At 32.7% G+C, this 23,128-nt stretch overlaps 4 protein-coding genes across 5 annotated transcripts; 1 reads left to right on the top strand and 3 right to left on the bottom strand.

Moving 5' to 3' along the window:
• Positions 1–1,361: 1,361 nt before the first annotated feature.
• LOC107899139 (TATA-box-binding protein) lies at positions 1,362–4,799 on the bottom strand. Its single transcript, XM_016824762.2, has 9 exons — positions 4,205–4,799; positions 3,269–3,356; positions 3,079–3,150; positions 2,872–2,922; positions 2,696–2,740; positions 2,473–2,565; positions 1,880–1,981; positions 1,718–1,791; positions 1,362–1,634 (listed from the first exon to the last, which is right to left on the bottom strand). Coding segments are annotated over exons 1-9 (606 nt in total). The 5' UTR covers positions 4,285–4,799; the 3' UTR covers positions 1,362–1,633.
• A 5,520-nt stretch (positions 4,800–10,319) lies between these two features.
• LOC121220379 (uncharacterized) lies at positions 10,320–12,518 on the bottom strand. Its single transcript, XM_041100078.1, has 4 exons — positions 12,417–12,518; positions 11,395–11,495; positions 11,055–11,133; positions 10,320–10,466 (listed from the first exon to the last, which is right to left on the bottom strand). Exons 1-4 carry the CDS (start codon positions 12,516–12,518, stop codon positions 10,320–10,322), a joined length of 429 nt encoding a protein of 142 aa, XP_040956012.1.
• Positions 12,519–17,386: 4,868 nt separating this feature from the next.
• LOC107899138 (YTH domain-containing protein ECT3) lies at positions 17,387–20,733 on the bottom strand. Of its 2 annotated transcripts, none has more exons than XM_016824760.2 (7): positions 20,519–20,733; positions 19,792–19,868; positions 19,178–19,687; positions 18,523–19,077; positions 18,223–18,435; positions 17,971–18,117; positions 17,387–17,896 (listed from the first exon to the last, which is right to left on the bottom strand). In XM_016824760.2, the coding sequence occupies exons 1-7, from the start codon at positions 20,559–20,561 to the stop codon at positions 17,708–17,710; spliced, it is 1,734 nt and encodes a 577-aa protein (XP_016680249.1). In that variant the 5' UTR covers positions 20,562–20,733; the 3' UTR covers positions 17,387–17,707. The 2 variants fall into 2 exon arrangements, with proteins under 2 accessions (XP_016680249.1, XP_016680250.1); XM_016824761.2 differs by having other exon boundaries at positions 20,546–20,729.
• Positions 20,734–21,437: 704 nt separating this feature from the next.
• Positions 21,438–23,038, top strand: LOC107898138 (putative H/ACA ribonucleoprotein complex subunit 1-like protein 1). The gene is made up of 4 exons (XM_041098859.1): positions 21,438–21,684; positions 22,022–22,170; positions 22,259–22,374; positions 22,662–23,038. Exons 1-4 carry the CDS (start codon positions 21,540–21,542, stop codon positions 22,831–22,833), a joined length of 582 nt encoding a protein of 193 aa, XP_040954793.1. The 5' UTR covers positions 21,438–21,539; the 3' UTR covers positions 22,834–23,038.
• The last annotated feature ends 90 nt before the right edge of the window (positions 23,039–23,128 follow it).

Below are 23,128 nucleotides of genomic sequence, written 5' to 3'. Positions count from 1 at the left end.
TCTCTATTTTTTAATGAACTTTTTAATAATTACTAAAATTTTTAATTAATTAATTTATTAAAATAGATTTAATGGTTTGACTAATGACTGAACTACGAGATAAAATATAGTTTAGGTATCAATTTATGAGTTTTTTTTTAAATAGACTTAACTGCTTCACTAATAATTTAACCAACACATGTATCAACTTGGAAAAAAGAAGTAATTTAAATACCAATTGTGACTAAAAAAACAAAGTTTAGGTACCAAGATAATAGAACGGATATAGTATAAGTTCCATTTTGTGGGTTAAATCTAAATTATATCATCAAATCATTAAATAATAATATTATTTTGAAATTCAAAATAAATCCGCATTAAATTCTTTTATCATTTAATAGAGTGTGAAACCTAATAAGTTACTTGTTTTTATTAGGATGCAGATGGGATATTGATGTTTGCAAATTATTCGAGTTTGCTTCAAAAAAAATTTGAAATTCGATTTGGTAATTATCGAACTAAACTCAAACTCAAGCTATCAATCAAGTCGAATTCGAGCTTAATAATACTTGACTCGAACGGCTCATGAGTCCTATCAAGCTTTTCATAATTTTATATTATTAGATTTCATTATTTCCACTAATATATATTAATTTTAAACTTAACTATTGAGCTCAAGTTTGAGCTTGGGTACAAAACTTGGTGAACGAGCTTAATCAAGCTCGAATCCAGATAAATTGTTTATATATCAAGCCAAGCTCGAACTTAAAAATAGATGTTCGATCAAACTCAAACAAAATATTAAGCTTTGAAATTTCGAATTGAACTTAAACTTGAGCTTGACAATATTTAAACTCGACTCAGCTCGATTACACCAATAATTTATGTTATAGTATTCAGGTTAAATAGTTTTTTTTTATACCTTACTTTTTTAACTTTTTATTTTTTTCTTTATAATTTTTGAATATTTTACCATATTATTTAAGTTTTTATATTTTAAAAAAAATATATATTAGACTTTTATATTTAATACTAGTTAATTATTATAATCCTTTTGATGCCTAAATTTATTAAAAGATAATTTATAATATATAATTTTATACAATTTTAATTTGATAGTAATTTACATTTATACATTACATGTACATATTATTAAATTTATACAATATAAAAATAAAGAAATTATTTATTTTTAAATATTAATAATTGAATCAAAATTACATATATATATAAATACACCAAATCAAAATTCTGAAAATTATCCCTTTATTAAACTACCCTATTACTATGAATTCGATCCTGTGGATAAACTCGGGTGTTGATACTTTTGCAGAGTTCATTTTCCCTTTGGATTATTGGGGGGTAAGCCAACATCACAAAGATGGTAAACATAAATCATTATTATTTTGCCAAAAATCAGTAGTCCTTGAAGTCAAAATTTTGATGAAGTTAAAGACCATTTCAATTGAAAGCCAAATCTCCAACACAGTTCTACCACAAATGACTAATTACACCCCATTCATAAACCATACATTCAAGCCACGAAAATGAAGATGTCATATGATGATAACCCATTGCCAAAGTCCTCATTTCCTTATATATTCACACTTGCAAATCCCATAACCGACTCAAAGTCGATTTCAACGGTGGTATATCTGCAAGTAAGTTGAATTTCGGTCATAAATGGGGTTGAAAAACATTATTCTGAGGGAGGGAGATAGAGTATATAGCTTCCTACCATTGTTGGTTCTTCCTGAACTCCGTCAGGACGGGATATATATTCTCAAAGGCTGTGTATGTTTCATCTCTCACCTGAAACATTTGGACAAAGAGAAGAAAATTAGTAATTCCATTGGAGACAGAATGCATAAGAGATGAACAGCAGCCAGAACATAATCACCTTCGCTCCAGTGATCACAATCTTCCCTGACACAAAAATAAGAAGCACAATCTTCGGTTGTTTCATTCGATAAATCAGACCTGGAAACAGTTCTGGTTCATACTGTGCATTAAAACAGCATAAAAATTAAGTCCCAATCATTGACCCAAACAAACAAGTCTTAACATCAAATAAGCAAAACCATTTAATAATCTCGAACTCATACAGGAAAAGAACTAAAAATCTAAGAATTGGAGACCAAAACTTATCTTCATCATTTCAAGGCTGTTCAGTAACCAAATGAAAGCTCAGCTTCAACTTATAACATAAGGCTGAAATTCAAGGAATTCACAGGGGGAAAATCCAAGGCATACACACATGGATAAGGGCAGAGGCAATTGGGCCACTCATAAATGAGAACCCAAAACGCCACATGCAAGACATGCATTTCCACTGTTCTTAAGTAAGCATAAGACTCAGTGAAAATGGGATTAGGGTCCTCTCCAATACACTAATCATCACCATTTAAATGTGCAGGGCACAAAAGTAGTAGATAATAATGGTCATAGAAGTAATGGATGGGAGCCAAACCCATAAAAATGATTGCCACTTACACTTGAAAAAGCACCATGGGAGTATGCAAGGCCTTCAAGTCTGATGGGAAATTTAACATCACAGGACCCAACAATGTTCTGGATTTTGAAGTCCTGCCCAATCACATCAAAACAATGGTTTAAACAATCAGGCAAAACACTATGAAAGGGGAAGATATTAGCCCATACAAGCAATTTCATGAGCTAGTTTTTAATGAGGAAAGAAAAGAAATAGCTGAAATACCTTAAACTTAGCAGGAAACCCAAGCTTCTGAATAATTCTGGCATACTGAAGGAACAAAAATAATGTCAGTTATAGGCAACTTCATAGCCACATCCGCCTATCTTAACGATAAGAATAATAATCACAGAGCTAATTGGCCTACAACACACTCAACAAAAGAATGAAAAATACTTTACCTTCCTTGCAGCCAGTTTAGACTGCTGTTCACTTTTAGCACCAGTGCAGACCTGAAGAACCAGAGAAAACCGTTTAAGTAAATCAATAACTGAACAATGACAACATGCTTGGGCTCAAGCACCAGTTTTTTAATAAAGGATTTTGACACTAAACGCAACAACCAAGTAAATGCATATGAATGTAATTCCCAAAAACGAAGGAAATACCATCTTCCCAGAGGCAAAAATCAAAGCTGTTGTTTTCGGTTCCCTGATTCTCATAATGACAGCAGCAAAACGCTGTGGCGTTATTTTATAAACTAGAAGGTTAGAACCGGATACAGCAGCAGAATCTGAAGCTGCGCAAACAAAAAAAGAAAAAGAAGATATAGCTAGAATTTAACCATCCCAGGCATACCTTGGGATTGTATTCTGCATTTCGAGCTTGCAGTGCAATTTGTTTAAGGTCAAGCTTGCAATCTAGGTTCACAGTTGACACAATGTTCCTAGAAACAACATAAGACTTAATACTAAGATTTCCATATTTTAACCACAGTCAATCTATAAAGGATTAGGGGCACAGTTTCAAGTTTATTTATTTATTTAGGAAATATTTTTTTAAATTTATAATAGAAAATATTTTTGGAAAATATGGATTTACACTTTTATCAGAGAACCATTACAATGACAAGCATAGAAAACATATATGCTCATATGCAAAACTTCAAGTCGAATTTTCAAAACTCGCAACCAAGGCTTAATATAAGTGAAGCCCCCTTGTAATTCATTCTATTTGATTCCACATTCCAACAAGACTCAATTTGAATATATGGTTAAACCAAATTAGCTAAATTTCATTCACAGCAAAGCCGACAAAGCTTACAATCATATTTGACATATAAACATTGACTATTCATCTTATAAATAATTCCACAAGCCCATGTATCATACTCCCAAATTCCCTCTTCCCCTTTCACAATAAAATCAAAGCCCACCACCCAAAATAAATTCCTTAAATTAATCCATCACAAGAAGCACCTATTGGCAAACATCTCATCGTCTTCAAAACATGGTACACGCAATTGATACCTGTCTCCAAAACCTAGAAGGCCAGGCCACCCACAAACTCAGGGCATCCAAATAAAATCCTATTCAACTTAAAATATCACCTCTGAAAGGCTTATATACGTAAGACACCTTTTTTATCCTAATGACTTAATTGTCAACCAATGTACAAAATGGACCTAAAAGGTCTTCCTAGAAGAACTCTTCAACAAATCTGCAAACTTTATACACATAAAGGGGGGAAAAGTAAACAAGAATCAGATACAAGAAAGGCAAAAAGGAGACTTACTGAAGAGTGGGAACAATGCCAGATGGGTGCTTGGAAAGGTCCACAGGTTGGCTCCCTTCCAAGCCACCTTGTTCTGCCATTCTCTCTTTTGTTCCTCACCAAAAATACCCCCCAAAGAAAAGCCCAAATTCACCGCTAAAATAACTATGGGTTTTCTCCAACTATCCAAAACACAAACAAACCTAGATCTATTTTTTCACAAATCTTACCGATCCAACCCTTCTACTAAAAACAATTAGGGCAAGGATAAATCAGCAAACTTCGAAAACCCGGAACAAAAAAGATCTGGTTTATCTCGTATCAAATCAAATTCAACACCGTTTTAAAAGAACAGAAGACATAAATTACAAGATTTAAGATGTAAATCAGCAAAACAGGAGGCAAAATTGAGAGGAGAAAAGAGGGAGAAATTTTGAAAGGAGTGTCTTTTATAGGTATTCGATTGTTCGAGATAATATATATGTGAAGAGAAAAGGATTTGGATTTGGATTTAAAGAGGGTCTGTCTCGTTTTTGCTTTGATGATTGAGATTTTTTGAGATTGGTTTATAAGGAGAAAGAGAGAGGCGGTGGTTCAATCGTGTTGCCCTTTTGTACCCTAACATCCCTATTTATAAACGTTCACTCCTTTACCCGGTTATACCGAGAGATTTACCGGGTTTTGCCGGTTATGTTCAGGCTTTCTTTTGGCTAAACATTTTATCAATTTCACTTTTGTTTTTTTAAGCTAAATTTAGGTGTTAGATAGAACTTGTTTTTTTTAAATGGAAATAGGGATTAAATTATTAAATTCAAAATTCAAGAAAATTATAAAAGAGTTCATCAAAAATAGTATAAAGTACACGTGAATTGTCATTTGGCTGTTATATTTAAAATTTAATGTTTTAATCAACATTTTAATTAAAAAACAATTAAATTAAAGAATGAGTAATCTTATTAATAAATATTAATTCAAAGAATGAGGATTTTTTGGCTCATTTTGGTCCAAATCAGCCTAAACTTTTTTTTAATGTTTTTAGTGTATTTTATGTATTATATTTTTTAAATTTTTATATAAAAAATAATCTAAAAAATAATAGGGACTGGTCGAGCTCGAGTTTAACATTTTTAATTTGAGTCGAGCTTGGGCAAAATTTTAGGCTCATTTTTCAAGCCCAGCTCAAGCCTAAAAATCAGACCTAAAATTTTACATCAACCCAGCCCAATCCATAATCAGGTCTAGAAAAGATTTTACTTTCCTTTTTCTAGTTTTAATGCAATCCAAACTAGTGTCAAGATAAAATTCTCTCAACAAATGCGTTTCTTAAAAGTTCGAACTTATATTCTCATATTTGTTAAAAAAATGTTACTTGAAACATAAAATTTTATAATGTTAAAAAAATGAAAAATATACTATAGTGTTTTGATAAATTATACTTATGAAAAAAAATTAAATAATTTATCTGTTCAAAATTAATGTTGCTTCATAAACATCCAAATATTTATAAGTGATGTTGAAGCTAAATTATATTGACCTAAAAAGTTTTCATGTAAATGAGGAAAGCATATATAGATAACCATTCCATAAGAACATCAAGATTTCAATATACTTTTGAGTTTGATATTATTGAAAAAGTATGAAATTGATGTTAATGTAGGGTTTTATTATATAAGGTTCTATGTTCTTGATATGTTAGTGAAGAAAAATAAGAGAAATTGATGGGAAATACTATAGAGAAAGGGAATAAGGGTGTTATAAATTTAGTAATCAACATTTTGCACTAAAACAGTTTTGGACAGAAACAGTAGGTTAACTTTGGAAAATCACCATAAATCATGGAAATTGAATTATAGGATGATAAAAATATGAAATTAAATATTATTGATTCTAGTTTCTCATAGAAGAAACGGTGTAATCAATGGAATTGTAAATTATGAGATATAATAAATTTTGTGAGACAATGTTAGAATGAATTCGGGTTCCCCTATTCTAACTTTAGAAAATCATTAAAAATTGTAAAAAAAATTATTATGAGTTACAATTTATATGATTAGAATCCTTAATAAGTCTATTTAAAAAATGAACAAATGAGAACATCATCCACATCTTGTACAAGGAGATAATTAATTTTTAGTGAAGAATGGTCAAAACTGTCAGACAGCAGAACAGGGATGAATTTAAAGAATAAACCGTACTTATTGGCTTAACTAAAAATTATGAAAATTTTATGGTAATAATATATGTGAGTCTAGTTTCAGAGAAAATTTACGGATCTCAATTCGGAGTTCTGTACCTTAAGATATAATTAATTTAGTGACTTTAACTCAAGTGAACAGCTTGTTATGAGTAAACAAGTAAATAGTGGTAATATATATATCAAGTATGTGGAATGGAGTTGAGGAGGAGGAAAAATAATATATTTGAATATTCAGCTAATATGAGTTTATTTTAAAATAGCTAATTTACATGTTTTAGGTTCAGGGACTAAATTGAATAAAAGTAAAATTTTAAGGGGTAATTTTGTAAAAATGTCAAAAATGACCAAACTGCATGAAATGAATTGTTTTATCATTTAAATTAATAAATTGAATGAAATATTAATTTAGATCAAGATTTGGGTGGAAATTCGAGAAAAATGAAAAATTACCAAAATGTCCCTAAATTTTGATATTTCTGTAATTTAGCCCGATAAGTTCATGTAACTTGAATTATATTCTTAGATGCTTGAAATGTATGTCATTTATGAAACATTGATATATTTGATAAAAAGAAAAAAATCTCGGTTGAATGGAAGGAAAATTCGATGGATCTCTGAAAAGGAATTGACGGTAAAAAGGATCTAGCCCGGACAGGTGATCCTATCCTGATATAGCCCTCCCGAAGAATATGTGTGAAAAAGATCTAGCCCAGACGGGTGATCTTGATATAGCCCTCCCGAAGAATATGTGGAAAATGGATTTAGCCCGGACAGGTAATCCGAATTAGGGTCTGAATTTAGCCTGGACTGGTAATTTAGATCCATGTCATTAGAGTAATTGTCGTTGTAAGGGATTTAGCCTGGACCGATAATCCCGCTGTAAGAAATGAGGTTCGCGGGATTGTGCTCTCTAGCAGGGGATTTAGCCTGGACTGGTAATCCCGCTGTAAGAAATGAGGTTCGCGGGAGCGTGCTCTCTGAATTGAAAAATGTGCGCACATGAATATGAATTGACGGACCCGAATTTGTACACTAAAATGTACCCTTGAAAATCCATCGAAATTTCGAAAAATTCAACGGGATAAAAATAAAAAATGATAAGTACATAAAATCATGAAATTAAACTTGAAATACATAGAAATGATAATTATTTGATATACTAAAATATGACATGGAAAATACATGTATGTGAAACTTGCCCGATAATTATGCACATTCAATATTATGAACTGCTACTGGAATAAATATACATTGAACTTATAAAAAATTTATGGTACATGAAATATTGTCATAATGAATTGAATAATTTATATTTAAGAAGAAACAATAAGAAAATGATATGTATCATGACATGTAAATATGAGATTATCTTTGATACTTGATACAAGAAAAATTATGTATATTAAGAATAGTAATAAATTTAAGTGAGACATGGCGAGAAAATAAGTTTGTCAATATTAAAGTACACTAACCAATGTTGTTGCTTGAAGTTTAGGCAAGTGCCAAATTACTGTTGAACGGTAATATGTTTAATTATAAGGTGCATTAGAATGGTAAGTCCTTAGATGAAAATATAATTGAACTTATGAAATAGTGTAAAGATTTCAGCTATGCAATTTCTTATGAAAAGATTTGTTATGTGATACACCTGTATGAACCCTGCACCTAATTTGGAAATAAAACAAATTTAAAATCTATATATATATTTAGGATTCTGCGAAAAATTCCCTAGGCTTCCGATTTAATCTCAGTAGGTTCCTAATAAATGTTTTGGGCTTCGAGAGCCCAATAGGGAGACATTATGATTATTTTCAGAATATGAATAATAAATGATTCAGAATTATTGAAAATGTTCAGTAAACTCCGGTAATGTCTCGTGCCCTATTCCGACAATGGATACGGGTAGGGGGTGTTACACTTAAAAACCCTAAATTTCTTCTTTACTTTTTCTTTCTTTCTTTCTCCCCTGTTTCTCCTTTATTTCGATTCTGTTTCTTTATTCTTTTTATTATTTCTTTTGTTTTATATATATAATAATATTATATTATATTATATTATATTATATAATAAAATAACATACTTATGAATTAAGTAAATATAATATAATATATATTTTAAATTAAAAAATATCTTAGATTTTTCAATGTTAAACCGCCTAAATTTATAACAATGGTATATTTACCTATTTAGTCCTTTTTACTTTCTTTAATTTATAATTAAACTTTCACACTTCTTTCAATCTAATCCTTTTTTTTCCTAATTACTTCTAATTAAATCAAATTCACCTAGTCAAAACATAATTAGACACACAACTAACTTTGTAAATATTTATAATAAATATTTACGAATCCGATTTACCGGAACGGTGTCCCGGAAATGCATTTTTTTATTTAATCCGTTTAAATAAATTTTACCGTATAATCAATAAAATTTTATTATCAAAATTTTCATGCAATCTTCCTATCATAATATAGACCATACCACAATATTAAAATAAATTTTCTTTCTAGCTCGGATTTGTGGTTACGAAACCACTATTCCTATTTACTGAAAGTGGGTCATTACAACTCTTCCCCCTTAAGGATTTTCGTCCTCAAAAATCTTACCAGTAAAGAGGTTTGGGTATTGTTTCCTCATTGCTCCTCCGGTTCTCAAGTAGCCTCTTCAATTCTGTGTCATTTCCAAAGAACTTTCACTAGATCTATCTTTTTGTTTCTTAATTCTTTTGTCTCCCGTGCCAAAATTTTAATCGGTTCTTCACTGTAAGTCATATCGGGATGAATCTCAATCTCTGCCGGAGAAATAACATGTGAAGGATATGACCGATGCCGCCGTAACATGGATACATGGAAAACATTATAAATTTTATCAAGTTCTGGAGGCAAAGCTAATCAGTATGTAACAGATCCAATCCATTCAGTAATCTCATATGGGCCAATGAACCGTAGGCTCAATTTACCTTTACGACCAAACCGAAGGAATTTTTTTCCAAGGCGATACTTTCAAGAATACTTTATCACCAACTTGAAATTCTATCTCATTCCTTTTAAGATCGGCATATGACTTTTGTCGATCAGAAGTTGCTTTCAAACTATCTCGAATCACCTTTACTTTTTCTTTGGTTTCTCGAACCAAATCAACTCCAAATATCTTTTTCTCACTGAGTTCAGTCCAATATAATGGTGTTTTACATTTTCGACCATACAAAGCCTCATACGGTGCCATTTTAATACTGGACTGATAACTATTATTGTAGGCAAACTCAATCAAAGGCAAATACCTTTCCCAATTACCTTCAAACTCTAGTACACAACATCGAAGCATATCCTCTAATACCTGAATTACACGTTCAGATTGGCCATCTGTCTGAGGATGAAATGTAGTACTGAAATGCTACTAAATACCCAGAGCTGCTTGTAACTTTTCCCAGAAACGAGATGTAAATCGGGGATCTCTATCAGAGATAATGGAGATTGACACTCCATGTAACCTGACAATCTCAGATATGTACAATTCAGCCAATTTATCTAAAGAATAATCTATACGTACCGGAATGAAGTGCGCTGACTTTGTTAATCAATCAACTATCACCCAAATGACATCTTTCTTCTTCGGTGATAATGGTAATCCCGACACAAAATCCATAGTAATTCTTTCCCATTTCCACTCTGGTATAGTAATTGGCTGGAGTAATCCCGAGGGTACCTAATGTTCTGCTTTGACCTGTTGACATATCAGACATCTTGATACAAACTCAGAAATACCATGTTTCATACCTTGCCACCAGTACATCTTCTTTAAATCATTATACATTTTATTACTTCCCAGATGTACGGACATAATACCACTGTGTGCCTCATGTAAAATCTTCTATATAAGCTTTGAATCCTTCAGTACACATACTCTGCCTCTGAATAATAAACAACCATCAGTCTCAATCTAAAATTCTGAATCATCACCTGGCTCACATTGTACCCGTTTAGCCTGTAATTCATCATCATTTTTCTGAGCTTCACAGATTTGCTGTAGAAACATTGATTTAGCTTTTAGTTCAGCTATAAGTGTACCATCATCAGACAATGACAGCTGAGTATTCATAGTTCGTAAAGCAAATAGAGGTTTTCGGCTTAAAGCATCAACAACTACATTAGCCTTACCTGGATGATAGTCAATAACCAGATCCTAATCATTTAACAATTCGAGCCACCTGCACTATCTCAAGTTCAAATCTTTCTGTGTCATCAAATACTTTAAACTTTTATAATCAGTATAGATATGACATTTTTCACCATACAAGTAGTGTCGCCATATTTTTAATGCAAACACAATAGCTGCTAATTCAAGATCATGTACCAGGTAATTCTTTTCATGTGGTTTTAGTTGTCTTGAAGCATAGGCTATTATTTTATCTTCTTGTATCAAAACACAACCTAAACCATTTAATGAGGCATCACTGTAAATAACAAATTCCTTACCCAGTTCATGTTGTACTAGAACAGATGCTTTCGTCAATAGATCTTTCAATCTGTCAAAGCTCTGCTGACATTCATCAGTCCACTCGAACTTTACATCTTTCTGCAATAGACGTGTCATCGGAGAAGCTATCATAGAAAATCCCTGTACAAATCTCCGATAATATCCAGCTAATCCCAGAAAACTTCTGATTTCAGATACATTCTTCGGCGGATTCCAAGTGACAATAGCTAAAATTTTACTAGGGCCTACCCTGATGCCTTCAGCAGAAACAATATGTCTAAGAAACCCAACTTCCCGAAGCCAAAACTCACATTTACTAAATTTAGCATACAGCTGCTTTGCATGCAAAGTTTGCAATACAATTCTCAAATGGTCTGCATGCTTATTTTCATCTCGAGAATAAACCAGAATATCATCAATAAATACTACCACAAACCTGTCTAAGTACGGTCTAAATATTCTGTTCATCAGGTCCATGAATACAACAGGAGCATTTGTCAGTCCAAACAGCATCACAAGGAACTCATAGTGCCCATACCTGGTTCTAAAAGCTATCTTCGGTACATCAGGCTCCTTTACTCGTAACTGATAGTAACCCAATCGAAGATCAATCTTTGACAATACGGTGGCACCCTTCAGCTGATAAAACAAGTCATCAATCCGAGGCAATGGGTATTTATTCTTTACTGTAACTTTATTGAGCTGTCGGTAATCAATACATAATCTTAAGGTTCCGTCTTTCTTTTTCACAAATAGAACTGGCACACCCCAAGGCGAGTGGCTAGGTCGAGCAAAACCCCTATCAGTAAGTTCTTGCAACTGTGATTTCAACTCTTTCAACTCAGTAGGAGTCATTCTGTAAGGTGCTATAGAGATCAGAGTTGTTCCCAGAACTAAATCTATAGAAAATTCTACCTCTCTTTCTGGTGGTAACCCAGGTAATTCTTCTGGAAACACATCAGGAAATTCACACACAACTGGCACTGACTGAATTTTTAACTCGGATACTTTTGTGTCCAATACATAAGTAAGATATGCATTACACCCTTTTCTGACATACCTCAACGCTGTCATGACTAAAATCACATCAGGCAACCCATCTAATTTATCAGATTCAACCCGAAGCAATTCACCATTTTGACATTTTATTACAATGTACTTCTGTTTACAATTCACTACTGCATCATGTTAAGTTAGCCAATCCATCCCCAAAACCATATCAAATTCATCAAAAGGCAATAGCATCAAGTCAGCTAGAAAACAATGACCATTTACCATCAGTGGACAATTTTTACAAATTTTATCCACTATAACATGCAGGCCCAAGGGATTTGAAACTTTAACCGCAAATCCAGTAAATTCAATAGGTAAATTTTTAACAGACACTAACTTTGTACATATGTATAAATGTGTAGAACCAAGATCAATCAAAGTAGTAATATCAGTATCAAGTAAAGAAAATGTACCAGTAATGACATCTGGTGCAGCAGCATCTTCTCTGGCACGAATGGCATACGTCCTGGCAGGTGCCTATGCTTCAGATCTAACTGTTTCTCTCACCGATCTTGTACCACTACGAGTGTCATCAGAAATTCCAGGTCGTCTACCTCTTTGTGGAACTGAGCTATCTCTCACAGACTGTTTTGTAACACTTTCTGACATTTTTGGACAATCTCTGATCAAATGATCTCTCGATCCACATCGAAAACAAGCTCGAGAATTTAGTCGACATCCTCCCCAATGATATCTTCCACAATACTCACATAATGGCAATGTTGGTTTTCTTCTGAAACCCCCAGTACTATCTATAGAAGTCGCCTGCTGAGTTTGTATTGTCTGACTTCTAGATCTTTGCTCAACAATAGGAGAAGTGTATTTATAACCTCTAGAATCCCTCACTATTTTTTAAGACGGTGGTGGTGCGGAACTAGTTACTAGTCTCTTCCGAAAACTTTTCTCTTTTGAACGAGCTAACCCTTCTTCTAGTCGTTGTGCTCTATCAACCAATATAGGAAATTCTTGTAGATGTAATAATATAAGAGGAACATAAATTTCTTCATTCAATCCCCACTCAAATCTCCTGCACATATCTGCTTCATCTGCTATTAATTCCTTAGCATATTTACTTAATCTGATAAATTCACGTTCGTATTCAGTAACAGACATGTTATTTTGCTTCAAATCCAAAAATTCTCTTTTCTTCTTCTCCAGATAAAGTTAACTCACATATTTCTTTCTAAATTCAGACGCAAAGGAATTCTAATTAATATTTTCTGCAAGATGAATATTCATGACAGTAGTCCACCATTGATAAGCCTCACCCTTTAATAAAAATACTGCACATTTCAACTTTTCATCCCCTGTACACTGCAATTCTTCAAATATTCTTTGACTATTTTCTAACCATTCTTCAGCCTCAACTGGATCATCATCTTTCTTTCTTTTAAACTCTTTAGCTCTATATTTTCTTATTCTCTCTAAGGCAGATCGATGACTAGTTATAAATGATAGTGGGCGTGGAACAGCAGGAGAAGAAGATGGTGGTGGAACAGGTGGAACATTATTAGTTCTTAAAACTTGCTGCAATAACTGATTCATTGTTTGTAACAAAGCTGCAATTGGAATTTCTTCTCTAGGCGATATCGGCTCAATTTCGGTTTGAGTTCTTTCTTCTAATTCAGGCTCCCTATCATCCCCTAAGTTTATCGATTCACTTCGAGCTTGGGCTCTCTGTTGATTTCTTTCCCTATCAAAGTTTAGCGCCCTACTCTCAACTTCATTTTTTGACTCTTCATGAGATCTATTTGACATCTTTAAATTTCTACAATATTCACAAATTATACAATTAAATAATTAAACCTCATCTCATCACATCAATACATAAAATCGCATGTACAGATAGACTCATTCTTGACCCAAGAGTTTAGAAAATCTAGGCTCTGATACCAATAAATGTAACAACACTATACCTGGTCTAATCGTACAGACCCGGTATAAGACTATTACATTTGGTGCCAGAACGGTTATGGCTAGATATTGTTTAATTAAAACATTTATACATAGTATTTTAACTTACCAACCATATTTGCAAACATACGTATAGTTTCATTAATTCATTTTATATATATACCAAAATATTTCAAGTACCTCAAAATAGATAGAAGTTCAAGAGTTTACATTTTAGTTCCTAATACATGGGAACATAACTGACTGCCTATGTACATGCCATTTTAATTCAAAATATGGTACCTATTTTTGAAGCACTTGAGGATGTGATGAGATGAGAGATCTTCTAATCTAACTTTACCTCTTCGAGTCAAACTGTACCTATGCGTTAAAATTAAACGCATATAAACTTCATAAAACTTACCTTAACACATTAATGATTCGCTTTTGTCCACAAATCATAATCTTAGCCCAAAGTAGATTTTATAGAGCACACCGAATATACGGAACAAATACAGAGGTGCATTATTATGCACTAATGAACAGAGAGCACTAAAGTGCTATACAAAGAGCACATATGTGCTAAACAGAGAGCACTGAAGTACTAAATATCAGAGAGCACCAACGTGCTAATAATCCGAGAGCGCACTAAAGTTCCTTAATGGCATGCCACTAATATCCTAGTAGTTCTAAATTCCATCTACTTGGGCATTAAAACTGAATTTCATACATTTAAATACTTTATAGAATAATTTCGAAAAAGATTTCTCATTTCTCCATCATTACAATTTAGTGCACATTTCACAATTCACAATTATCACACCATTTTCACATATATATACTTTTGTCACAACATTTACTTAATGTTCAAACATTATACCATCTTATATTTTCCATCTATAATTTTCTTTACAAATTTCATAGTTCCATAATCTTTTATTTTACTTTATTTTATTTTATTTCTAAATAATTCTATACTATAATATAGACATTTAAATAAAATAATTTAAAAAAATAATCTTGTAGTACTTACAACAAAAAGGTTGAGATGATGTCTTCCTTCACTCCTTAGCCTTCTCTTTTTCTTTTTCTTCAATTAGGTCCTCTCATTTCTTTTATTTCTCTTCAATTTCATATAAAACATATAACATTTATATATTAGAAAACAAACAATCAAATGACTTTCCTATATTATTCAATAAAAATAAACATATATGATAACATAATTTCTTACCTTAGCTCATATTTCAATTTAATTCATAACTAAAATTATTTCTATTTCTATCATAATCTATACCTTATTTTTACTTAAATTCTAATTATAACTTAACTTAACTCTCAAATTTTCACTAATAAACCCTAATTTCGAATTTCTTACAATTTAGTTCTCATTATATTAAACTTATAACTTATTTCACAATTTAATCCTTTTCCCAATCCTAATTTGAATTTCCATCAATTCAATCTCTAATTCATCCACTAATTCAATATAAACTACATAAAAAAATTCTACTAACTTTCAAAATTTCAAAATATACCTAATAGTATTTTGTTCTAAAATCATAAAAACTCAAAAATTTCAAGAAAATGACTTAATTTGACTTACCAATTTGAAATTGAACCTTAAAAACCCTAAATTTCTTCTTTACTTTTTCTTTCTTTCTTTCTCCCCTGTTTCGATTCTGTTTCTTTATTCTTTCTATTATTTCTTTTGTTTTATATATATATATAATAATATTATATTATATTATATTATGTAATAAAATAATATATTTATTAATTAAGTAAGTATAATATAATATATATTTTAAATTAAAAAATATCTTAGATATTTCAATGTTAAACCGCCTAAATTTATAGCAATGGTATATTTACCTATTTAGTCCTTTTTACTTTCTTTAATTTATAATTAAACTTTCACACTTATTTCAATCTAATCCCTTTTTCCTAATTACTTCTAATTAAATCAAATTCACCTAGTCAAAACATAATTAGACACACAACTAACTTCGTTAATATTTATAATAAATATTTACGAATCCAATTTACCGGAACGGAGTCCCGAAAATGTATTTTTTTATTTAATCCATTTAAATAAATTTTACCATATAATCAATAAAATTTTATTATCAAAATTTTCATGTAACATTCCTATCATAATATAGACCATACTATAATATTAAAATAATTTTTTTTCTAGCTCGGATTTGTGGTTACAAAACCACTATTCCTATTTACTGAAAATGGATCATTACAAAGAAAATAGTCGTAGCTAGGGTATGTCCATTTCTTCTCATGTAATGAGATTTTAGGAATGTTGGTGTGATTAAAATTCTCCAAAAAGGTTTCATAATTAGCATCAAAAAATAATAATTCTCGATAAGCCAAAACTTTTGATAAAAAAACTGCAAAGAAACCATTACCACCTTAAGCTTTGGTTGGATGCATACTTCTATCTGCATCAGTAACCTCCTCTATGCAATAATTTGAACTCAACAAAGCGTTCATCTCGCTAATGATATATCTTTTCACCTCAGAAAGTATGTGAGACAAATCATTCCGACCCTACGTAACAAACAAAGTGGCAAAATATCTCCATGCTATGTGCTCTACATCCTCCCTTTTTGTCACACAAGTTCCTTCCTCACCCTCCAACCCCATCAATGCGATTGACTCGCCTTTGATACAAAGTGAAATTGTGAAAGAAAGTCGCATTTCAATCACACTGCTTCAACCAATTCTCCTTTACTCTTTGCTCTAGTATAGTTCTTTATCAGCTTCTAGACTTAATTCTAACTTAGCCCTAGCAACTTCTTGCAATATGTTAAGAAGAAGGATACAACTCACTCAAACCATTAAGTCAGTTTTAAATTCTTGACCTTCCTTCTCTTACTAATCTTCAACGAGTTTGGAAAGGACATCACCCGTTACTCTCCCCAAGTTGTCGGACGTCTATTTCACAGTCTTCCTCTAGCACCCAATTCGCATCAAAACGGAAAGTCTCATCGGTAGGTGAACGATGTCGCGCCATCAATCCTCATCCTTTGTTAATCAAACCAGAAACACCCCAAGGTAGATGCTGCATACTATAATCTGGGGGAACAAACGCCACTAGTTTGGATTAGCCTCTCCCTTCTATTGTTTTCTTCAAACCTTCCCTTTTTCCAAGTAAACCATTACCCTTCGAAATCTTAACTTCCTTCTTGTTTCTCTTTCCTTCAATTTTCAGATCGTTGTCACTTGTCACTTGCCATTAATGTTTTCTCCATAATTCAATTCCTTCCTATTTTGAAAATTTTACAGTATCCAATATAAATTTAGGATGCCAATTAATTTTTACATTATAAATTTATCAGATTCAATTATTTCACCTTCTAAATCATATTTAAATTTATTGGTTTCTTACTTACAAAAAAAGAAATTATTAGATTCTCCAAACTTATCTTGATTATTTGATTTTTAAAATAAAAAAATTACACGTTTTCTCACAAATACCATTAAAAAAACAAAAGAAACGTGATAATATATATATATAGGAAATGATAAAATGCAAAAGGTGTAGGAGCAAAAATTTTCCACTCAGGTCAGGGCAAATTCTTTTCCCTCAACTCATTTCTCATTAAAAAAAAAAGGGGGAAAACAGATCAAAATGATTAAAACAAAAAAGCTCAAGAGGCTATTGAGCAGTCACATTTCTGGCATTCTGCCCATAGCCTCGTACATAAATGATAGAACACTTTCAAAAAAAAAAAGGTGTTTTGCCTACCAGTCTCTCACCTCATAAAATTGACTCAAAATAAGCTAAAAATGATATGATCACACTATCTAGCAACTAGAATTAACCAATCAAAAAGTACAATCCTATCCCATTTCTACCAAAGCCGACTATCGAAAACAACCTGGTTTCATTGAGAGCTGTCTTCAGTTGTAGCAACTGATCCTTTCTCTTCAATGGGTTTTGCGTCTCCGTTCGTTGCATTTACTGCTTCTGCTGTTGATGCAACCGTTCGTTCTGTCAAGGCTGCCTCGACAGGTTTTTCCAATGTCTCCTTTGCCATTGCTGGGTTTTCTCCTTTAGGTTCCCTACTCAGAACCTGTGAATGTTTAACCAGTTCAGGAAACATCATTCATAAGTTGGGGGGGGTTAAGAAACAAGATTCGGGCATACTTGTTTTTGTAACAGCTGATGCTTAGCCTTCCTCTCCTGGATCATCTTTTGACGAGCCTCGTAAAATTCAAAGTCATCAAGGATGCATGTCTTGCTGGAATGGTCCTTGAAGATTTTAAGAATTTGCATCCCTTGCTCGAAATTAACCTACAATAGCCACAATTGTTTTACAAAGAGAAGGATGAAAATCAGGAAAAAGAGCTAAAAAAGCACCCACTCAAACAAACATACAAAGAGAGATGAAGAAATTACCTCCTGGGTATCCCTGCTATTAGTTACAGGTTTATTCTCATTGTTCTTAAGAGTTATGTGCCTCAGTGAAGTGTTCGGGACATCCTTAACAATATGCCATTTCACAGGGAAGCAACCAGTCCACTTGTCTTGTTGCCAGTATTCAACAGTTCTGTTAAAATCAACGGCACCTACCATCTCAGCTAATCCGACAAATTGTCCACTGGTATTAACCTGGGAAAAATGAAGGCTTAGTTAAAATCAAGCAAATCATATACTCGGTAAATCGAGACAGAAGCTGGTAATGTTAATTATACTCACTGAGAACAACAGAAATATAGGGCAGCCATCAGGCTTCTCCTTGGCCTCACAAAATGCTGCATCAAGTTTCCTGTTTCCGTTAGGTGTACTGGCCCACACATTGTATTTGATGCTTTTGTGCACATCATCTTCACTATAGGATTTAATGACAAAAAACTTTGCATCCGAATAACTTCCGGGGAAATCTTCTTTATTATACTGCTCCATATCTAGAACAAGAGAAACACCATTGTCCTTACTATTCTCCATAGGTGGAAGGTTTTGATTCTTGACGGCTAGTGTTGCTGTTTCAAGACCATCCTTGTTCTTATACCCTTTCACTCTAGGTCCTCTGTTTAGCTCATTCAAACCATCCATATTCTCTTTTCCATAACCTTGGAACCTATACTTGTTGTTGCTGCCAACATTATACCAACCTAGTCCTTTCTTTCGAGCACCATAGCCATATGATCCAAAACCCGAACCACCTCTGTAATGACTGTAGGCCATGTTGTTAGGGTACATGTATCCATATCCTTGGCCTACACCCGATGATGGTCTTACATTGTGCAAATTCTGCATGCATGTTCAGATCATTAGAACAGTTGGGTCAACCGACAATATACTTGCACGACATAAAATCTACACAATAAAGCAATTTGGACTTTGGACTTACCATGACATGAGGGAAGGGATGAAGGTTCTGATTCCTGCCAGATGAAAGGTTGCTTGAATATGAAAACCCACCATTTGCAGCATGTTCGGATTGTCCATTACAAGACATTGACATATCTAACCAAGGAATCGGTGACTGAACCCCATCATAGCTAAATCTCGGATCCGGATAACCTTGAGATAGATTACCTGATGACAATCCCCCTCCTTTATAGAAAGCATTCGGATTTAGAGAAGAGCTCTTCAAAGTTGATTTTAATGACCCGGATCCACTATTACCACTTGCTACAGTGCTCAAGTTTCCTTTATTCGTTTCAACAGGTGAAGAAGCTTGATAAACTGCACTTGGAACCTCCACTTGAAAAGCATCGGCTTGGCTAGTTTGCATAGGTGGTTGATAATAAGGATTTTCCGGATAATAGTATTCTTGCAGCGGCATAGTGTACGCTCCATATGGCATATAACCATATGTTTGAGGATACATATAAGAGCCATTATCACTGTAAAGATCCTGTGGATAGACATTAAACCTTATCACATCGTGCAACTAGTATAGATTCCAATGCAAACAACACATTATCGACTAAGAAAACATTTCATTAATCTAAGTATTACCTTCTTGACAGGTTCGGGAACTTTTGTGGTCTTGACCTGTGAATCCAGAGACAAATTCTCCATTGAATTTGCAATTTCTGTGATTGTAGAAGTAAAGGATAAAAAGAAAATCTGAGAATTTAAAATTTTAAACTCTATCAAAGTTGAAATATATCTAAAAGTACATATCACTAGAAGCAATAAACGAATCATAACTTGTAAGCTATCAATGTCACATAAATCACCCTAGAGATTTATCTCTATATGCAAATAACAGCAAACAAGGATCTAAGATTAAAAAACAACACATTAAAATTCATAGCTTCTTAGATGAAAAATTTTAGGCAGAAATGACTTAATTAACCAGCAACCAAAAAATTAAAACACCCACACACCCACACAGTAAACCCTACAAAACCCATCTACAGGAAAAACAAAGAACAGTTTCAGCAGAAAAGATCCAAAGAAAAAAAATTCAAATTCATGAACTTAAAAAACCCATCAGACCCAGATCCATAAAAACTAAATTTGCAAAAACCAGTAATGTAAAAAAAACTTCTGAATGAACCTCAGAAAACCCAATAAAGACAATCCCCCGCCCCTACCCCTCCCCCCCCCAAAAAAAAAAACAAATATGAATGAGTTAACACCTCAAGCCAACTGAAAAACATCAAGAACTAAGAAATCAGAAACCCAAAAAAAGATTTTTTTATCCACAAATCTACCAAAAAAGAAAACCAAAGCATACCCAGAGGAGTAAAGTTAGCAAGGATACGATCAGAGGTGGCCATGATCAAAGATCAAAGGGCGTAGATTTGGAGAGGAAATGAGAACTATGATAAAGTGAGGAAGGAGAAAAAGAAAATTAACCCTAGCAACGAAGAAACATATTTAAAGGCGTGGGCCGCGAAGAAGGGGTAGCCGCCAAAAACCCAAGAGCCATAGGTGATTGCCGGAGTGGGGTTTAAGAAATATATGAATACACGACACACAAATATATTCTCCTTTTTTAAAGATATTTTATTTTATTTTCTATTTAAAATTAATTTAATTTTAATTAAATTAAATTTTAATTATATAATATAAAAATAACCATTAAATAAATATAATTGGATATATCAATTTAAAATTTATGTGAAAAATAAAAAAATTGATAATATTGGACATAATATAAAAAACTTGAACACTACACAATATTAATCATTAATAAATTAAAATATAAATATATGAATTTATATTTTGATGCATTAACAATGAATCAATAATAGTAAATCATTTAAAATAATTTTAAGAGGATTTGTTTTTTTAATAAAAAAGCGGATTAAATTTTAAAAACTAAATGATTTAATAAGATATAAAAATGCGCAAAGTGAAATATATAATATTATAGACATAACTAGATAGTTATTTAATATATAAATCTAAAAATTTTAATTTCATAATATTTGAAAAATAATATATATATTGATATTTTGCGGTGTCTTAATTTCGTTTTTGAATTTTTTTACCGTTTATTTATTAAATAAATAATTATCCTAAATATTATGCTTTTAACAAATGTAAAATTATTTTGTCTGTCCAAATGAGAAGAAGGCTTTTAGCCTACCGGGCCTTATGGCCCATTAAAATTTAGAATTAAAAAATGAAGATGGATATTATAGTAATTTAGTCTCCAAACAGAACTTCAAAACCCTACTTCTTTTCTTCAACTATAAACCCTTTGAGAAAAACCCTTGGAATCCTCAGCTCAGACAAGCGAAAGAAAAAAAATGCGACCACCGAGAGGCGGCGGAGGTTTTAGGGGCGGAAGGGACGGTGGTCGAGGGAGAGGAGGTGGCCGAGGAGGCTTTGGTCGTGGTGGAGGACGTGGTGGCGGTGGGTTCCGTGATGAAGGACCTCCTGCTGAAGTTGTGGGTTAGTTTTTTTTTTTAAAGAAATTATTACCTCTGTTTTGCTTTCTTGTTTGGATGCTAAGAAAGTGAGAAAAGTATAAAAAGAGAACATTTTGATGTGATGAGGAGTGAGTAGAAACATTTTGTTTTTTTATTCATGATTGTTTATATTATTTTTCTTTGCAATATGTCTGTTTCTTCTTGTTGGGTGCTGAGGAAATGAAGGTTAATTATAAATAATAAAAAAACCGAATTTGATGCAAATTAAAAGCTAAAAGAACTCGTTTTCTATTATGGATATTCTCAATTTACCTTATCAAAGAACTTAACTTGATTTTCTCATTTTGTTATTAATGCAGAGGTCTCTGCCTTTGTTCATGCATGTGAAGGTGATGCAGTGACAAAGCTTACCAATGAGAAAATACCTTACTTTAATGCTAATATTTATCTACAGAACAAGACCCAAATCGGGAAAGTTGATGAAATCTTTGGTCCCATCAACGAATCCGTGAGTTCCGTTGCTAGTTTAAATTTGTATCTACTAAAAAGTTGGGACTTCGACTGAGTTTGTTTGTTTAATTTTCTTCTTGTTGCAGTATTTTTCAATCAAAATGTTGGAAGGTATTGTGGCAACTTCGTATGCTCCGGGTGATAAGTTTTATATTGATCCGAGCAAGCTTTTGCCTCTTGCAAGATTTCTTCCACAACCAAAGTATGTTTGCTATTCTTATACTCAGCCCCGAAACTGTTCTTATTTGAATCATAGAATTAATGATGGTGTCCCCGAGTTTGATTTGTCATTGTTAGTCTGCTTAAGCTTGCACTTGCATACTTTGTTTGTCTAGAATTCATGTTTATTTTCCCTCTATGTTTAGCATATTTTTTCTTCCCTAATGTTTGGCATTAGGTATTGAAATCATTTATCATTTTAATCTACTTAGGAGTTATCATTCATTCTGTTTCTTTAATTTGAACTTCCCCTATTATGTAATGTTGTAGGGGACAGGCACAAGGTGGTGGAAGAGGTGGTCGTGGAGGAGGCAGAGGTGGTGGTAGAGGAGGCGGTCGTGGAGGTGGTGGATTTCGTGGAAGGGGTGCTCCAAGAGGTGGCAGAGGTGGTCCTAGGGGTGGTGGTCGTGGCGGTGGATTTAGAGGTAGAGGTAGGTTTTAGAGCAATAACATTTTGTAACATTATCAATGCCCTTATCCGCTATCCTTTTCGGATGTCAAAGGGATACAACTTTGAGAATTTGATGCCAAGCTTTATTTGTGACTGTTGTGTTCATTGGAGATGTATTTATTTCGAATTTTTTTGGTTTACACAATGTGCAATATCTGAATTTGGTTGCTATCCATATTGAATAGGGTTCATGCTAGATTGTTTCGTGATCTTCATATATTCGTATTCCTTCTGTGTTAGTTTTTTTGTTGCCTTCGAAATTGCTACTAAGATAGAATTCAACATT

Source organism: Gossypium hirsutum, chromosome D08 (genome assembly GCF_007990345.1).
Source record: "Gossypium hirsutum isolate 1008001.06 chromosome D08, Gossypium_hirsutum_v2.1, whole genome shotgun sequence".
In the NCBI taxonomy this organism is placed as follows: Eukaryota; Viridiplantae; Streptophyta; class Magnoliopsida; order Malvales; family Malvaceae; genus Gossypium; species Gossypium hirsutum.
This window is presented reverse-complemented; position numbering and strand designations above follow the sequence as displayed.

Excerpts from the sequence above, each read along its gene's own strand:
- LOC107898138 (XM_041098859.1), top strand. The coding sequence starts at position 21,540 with ATGCGACCACCGAGAGGCGGCGGAGGTTTTAGGGGCGGAAGGGACGGT. Across the intron at positions 21,685-22,021 it reads ACCTCCTGCTGAAGTTGTGG|AGGTCTCTGCCTTTGTTCAT; the intron begins GTTAGTTTTTTT and ends TTATTAATGCAG. Across the intron at positions 22,375-22,661 it reads AGATTTCTTCCACAACCAAA|GGGACAGGCACAAGGTGGTG; the intron begins GTATGTTTGCTA and ends GTAATGTTGTAG.
- LOC107899139 (XM_016824762.2), bottom strand. The coding sequence starts at position 4,284 with ATGGCAGAACAAGGTGGCTTGGAAGGGAGCCAACCTGTGGACCTTTCC. Across the intron at positions 2,923-3,078 it reads TTTTTGCCTCTGGGAAGATG|GTCTGCACTGGTGCTAAAAG; the intron begins GTATTTCCTTCG and ends CTGGTTCTTCAG. Across the intron at positions 2,741-2,871 it reads CTAAACTGGCTGCAAGGAAG|TATGCCAGAATTATTCAGAA; the intron begins GTAAAGTATTTT and ends TTGTTCCTTCAG.
- LOC121220379 (XM_041100078.1), bottom strand. The coding sequence starts at position 12,518 with ATGTCAGAAAGTGTTACAAAACAGTCTGTGAGAGATAGCTCAGTTCCA. Across the intron at positions 11,496-12,416 it reads CTCGTAGTGGTACAAGATCG|CTGAAGGGTGCCACCGTATT; the intron begins GTGAGAGAAACA and ends TTGTTTTATCAG. Across the intron at positions 10,467-11,054 it reads CTTGGAATCCGCCGAAGAAT|CTGTCATTGTCTGATGATGG; the intron begins GTATCTGAAATC and ends ATGAATACTCAG.
- LOC107899138 (XM_016824760.2), bottom strand. The coding sequence starts at position 20,561 with ATGGCCACCTCTGATCGTATCCTTGCTAACTTTACTCCTCTGG. Across the intron at positions 19,688-19,791 it reads TTCCCGAACCTGTCAAGAAG|GATCTTTACAGTGATAATGG; the intron begins GTAATACTTAGA and ends GTCTATCCACAG. Across the intron at positions 17,897-17,970 it reads ATCAGCTGTTACAAAAACAA|GTTCTGAGTAGGGAACCTAA; the intron begins GTATGCCCGAAT and ends AAACATTCACAG.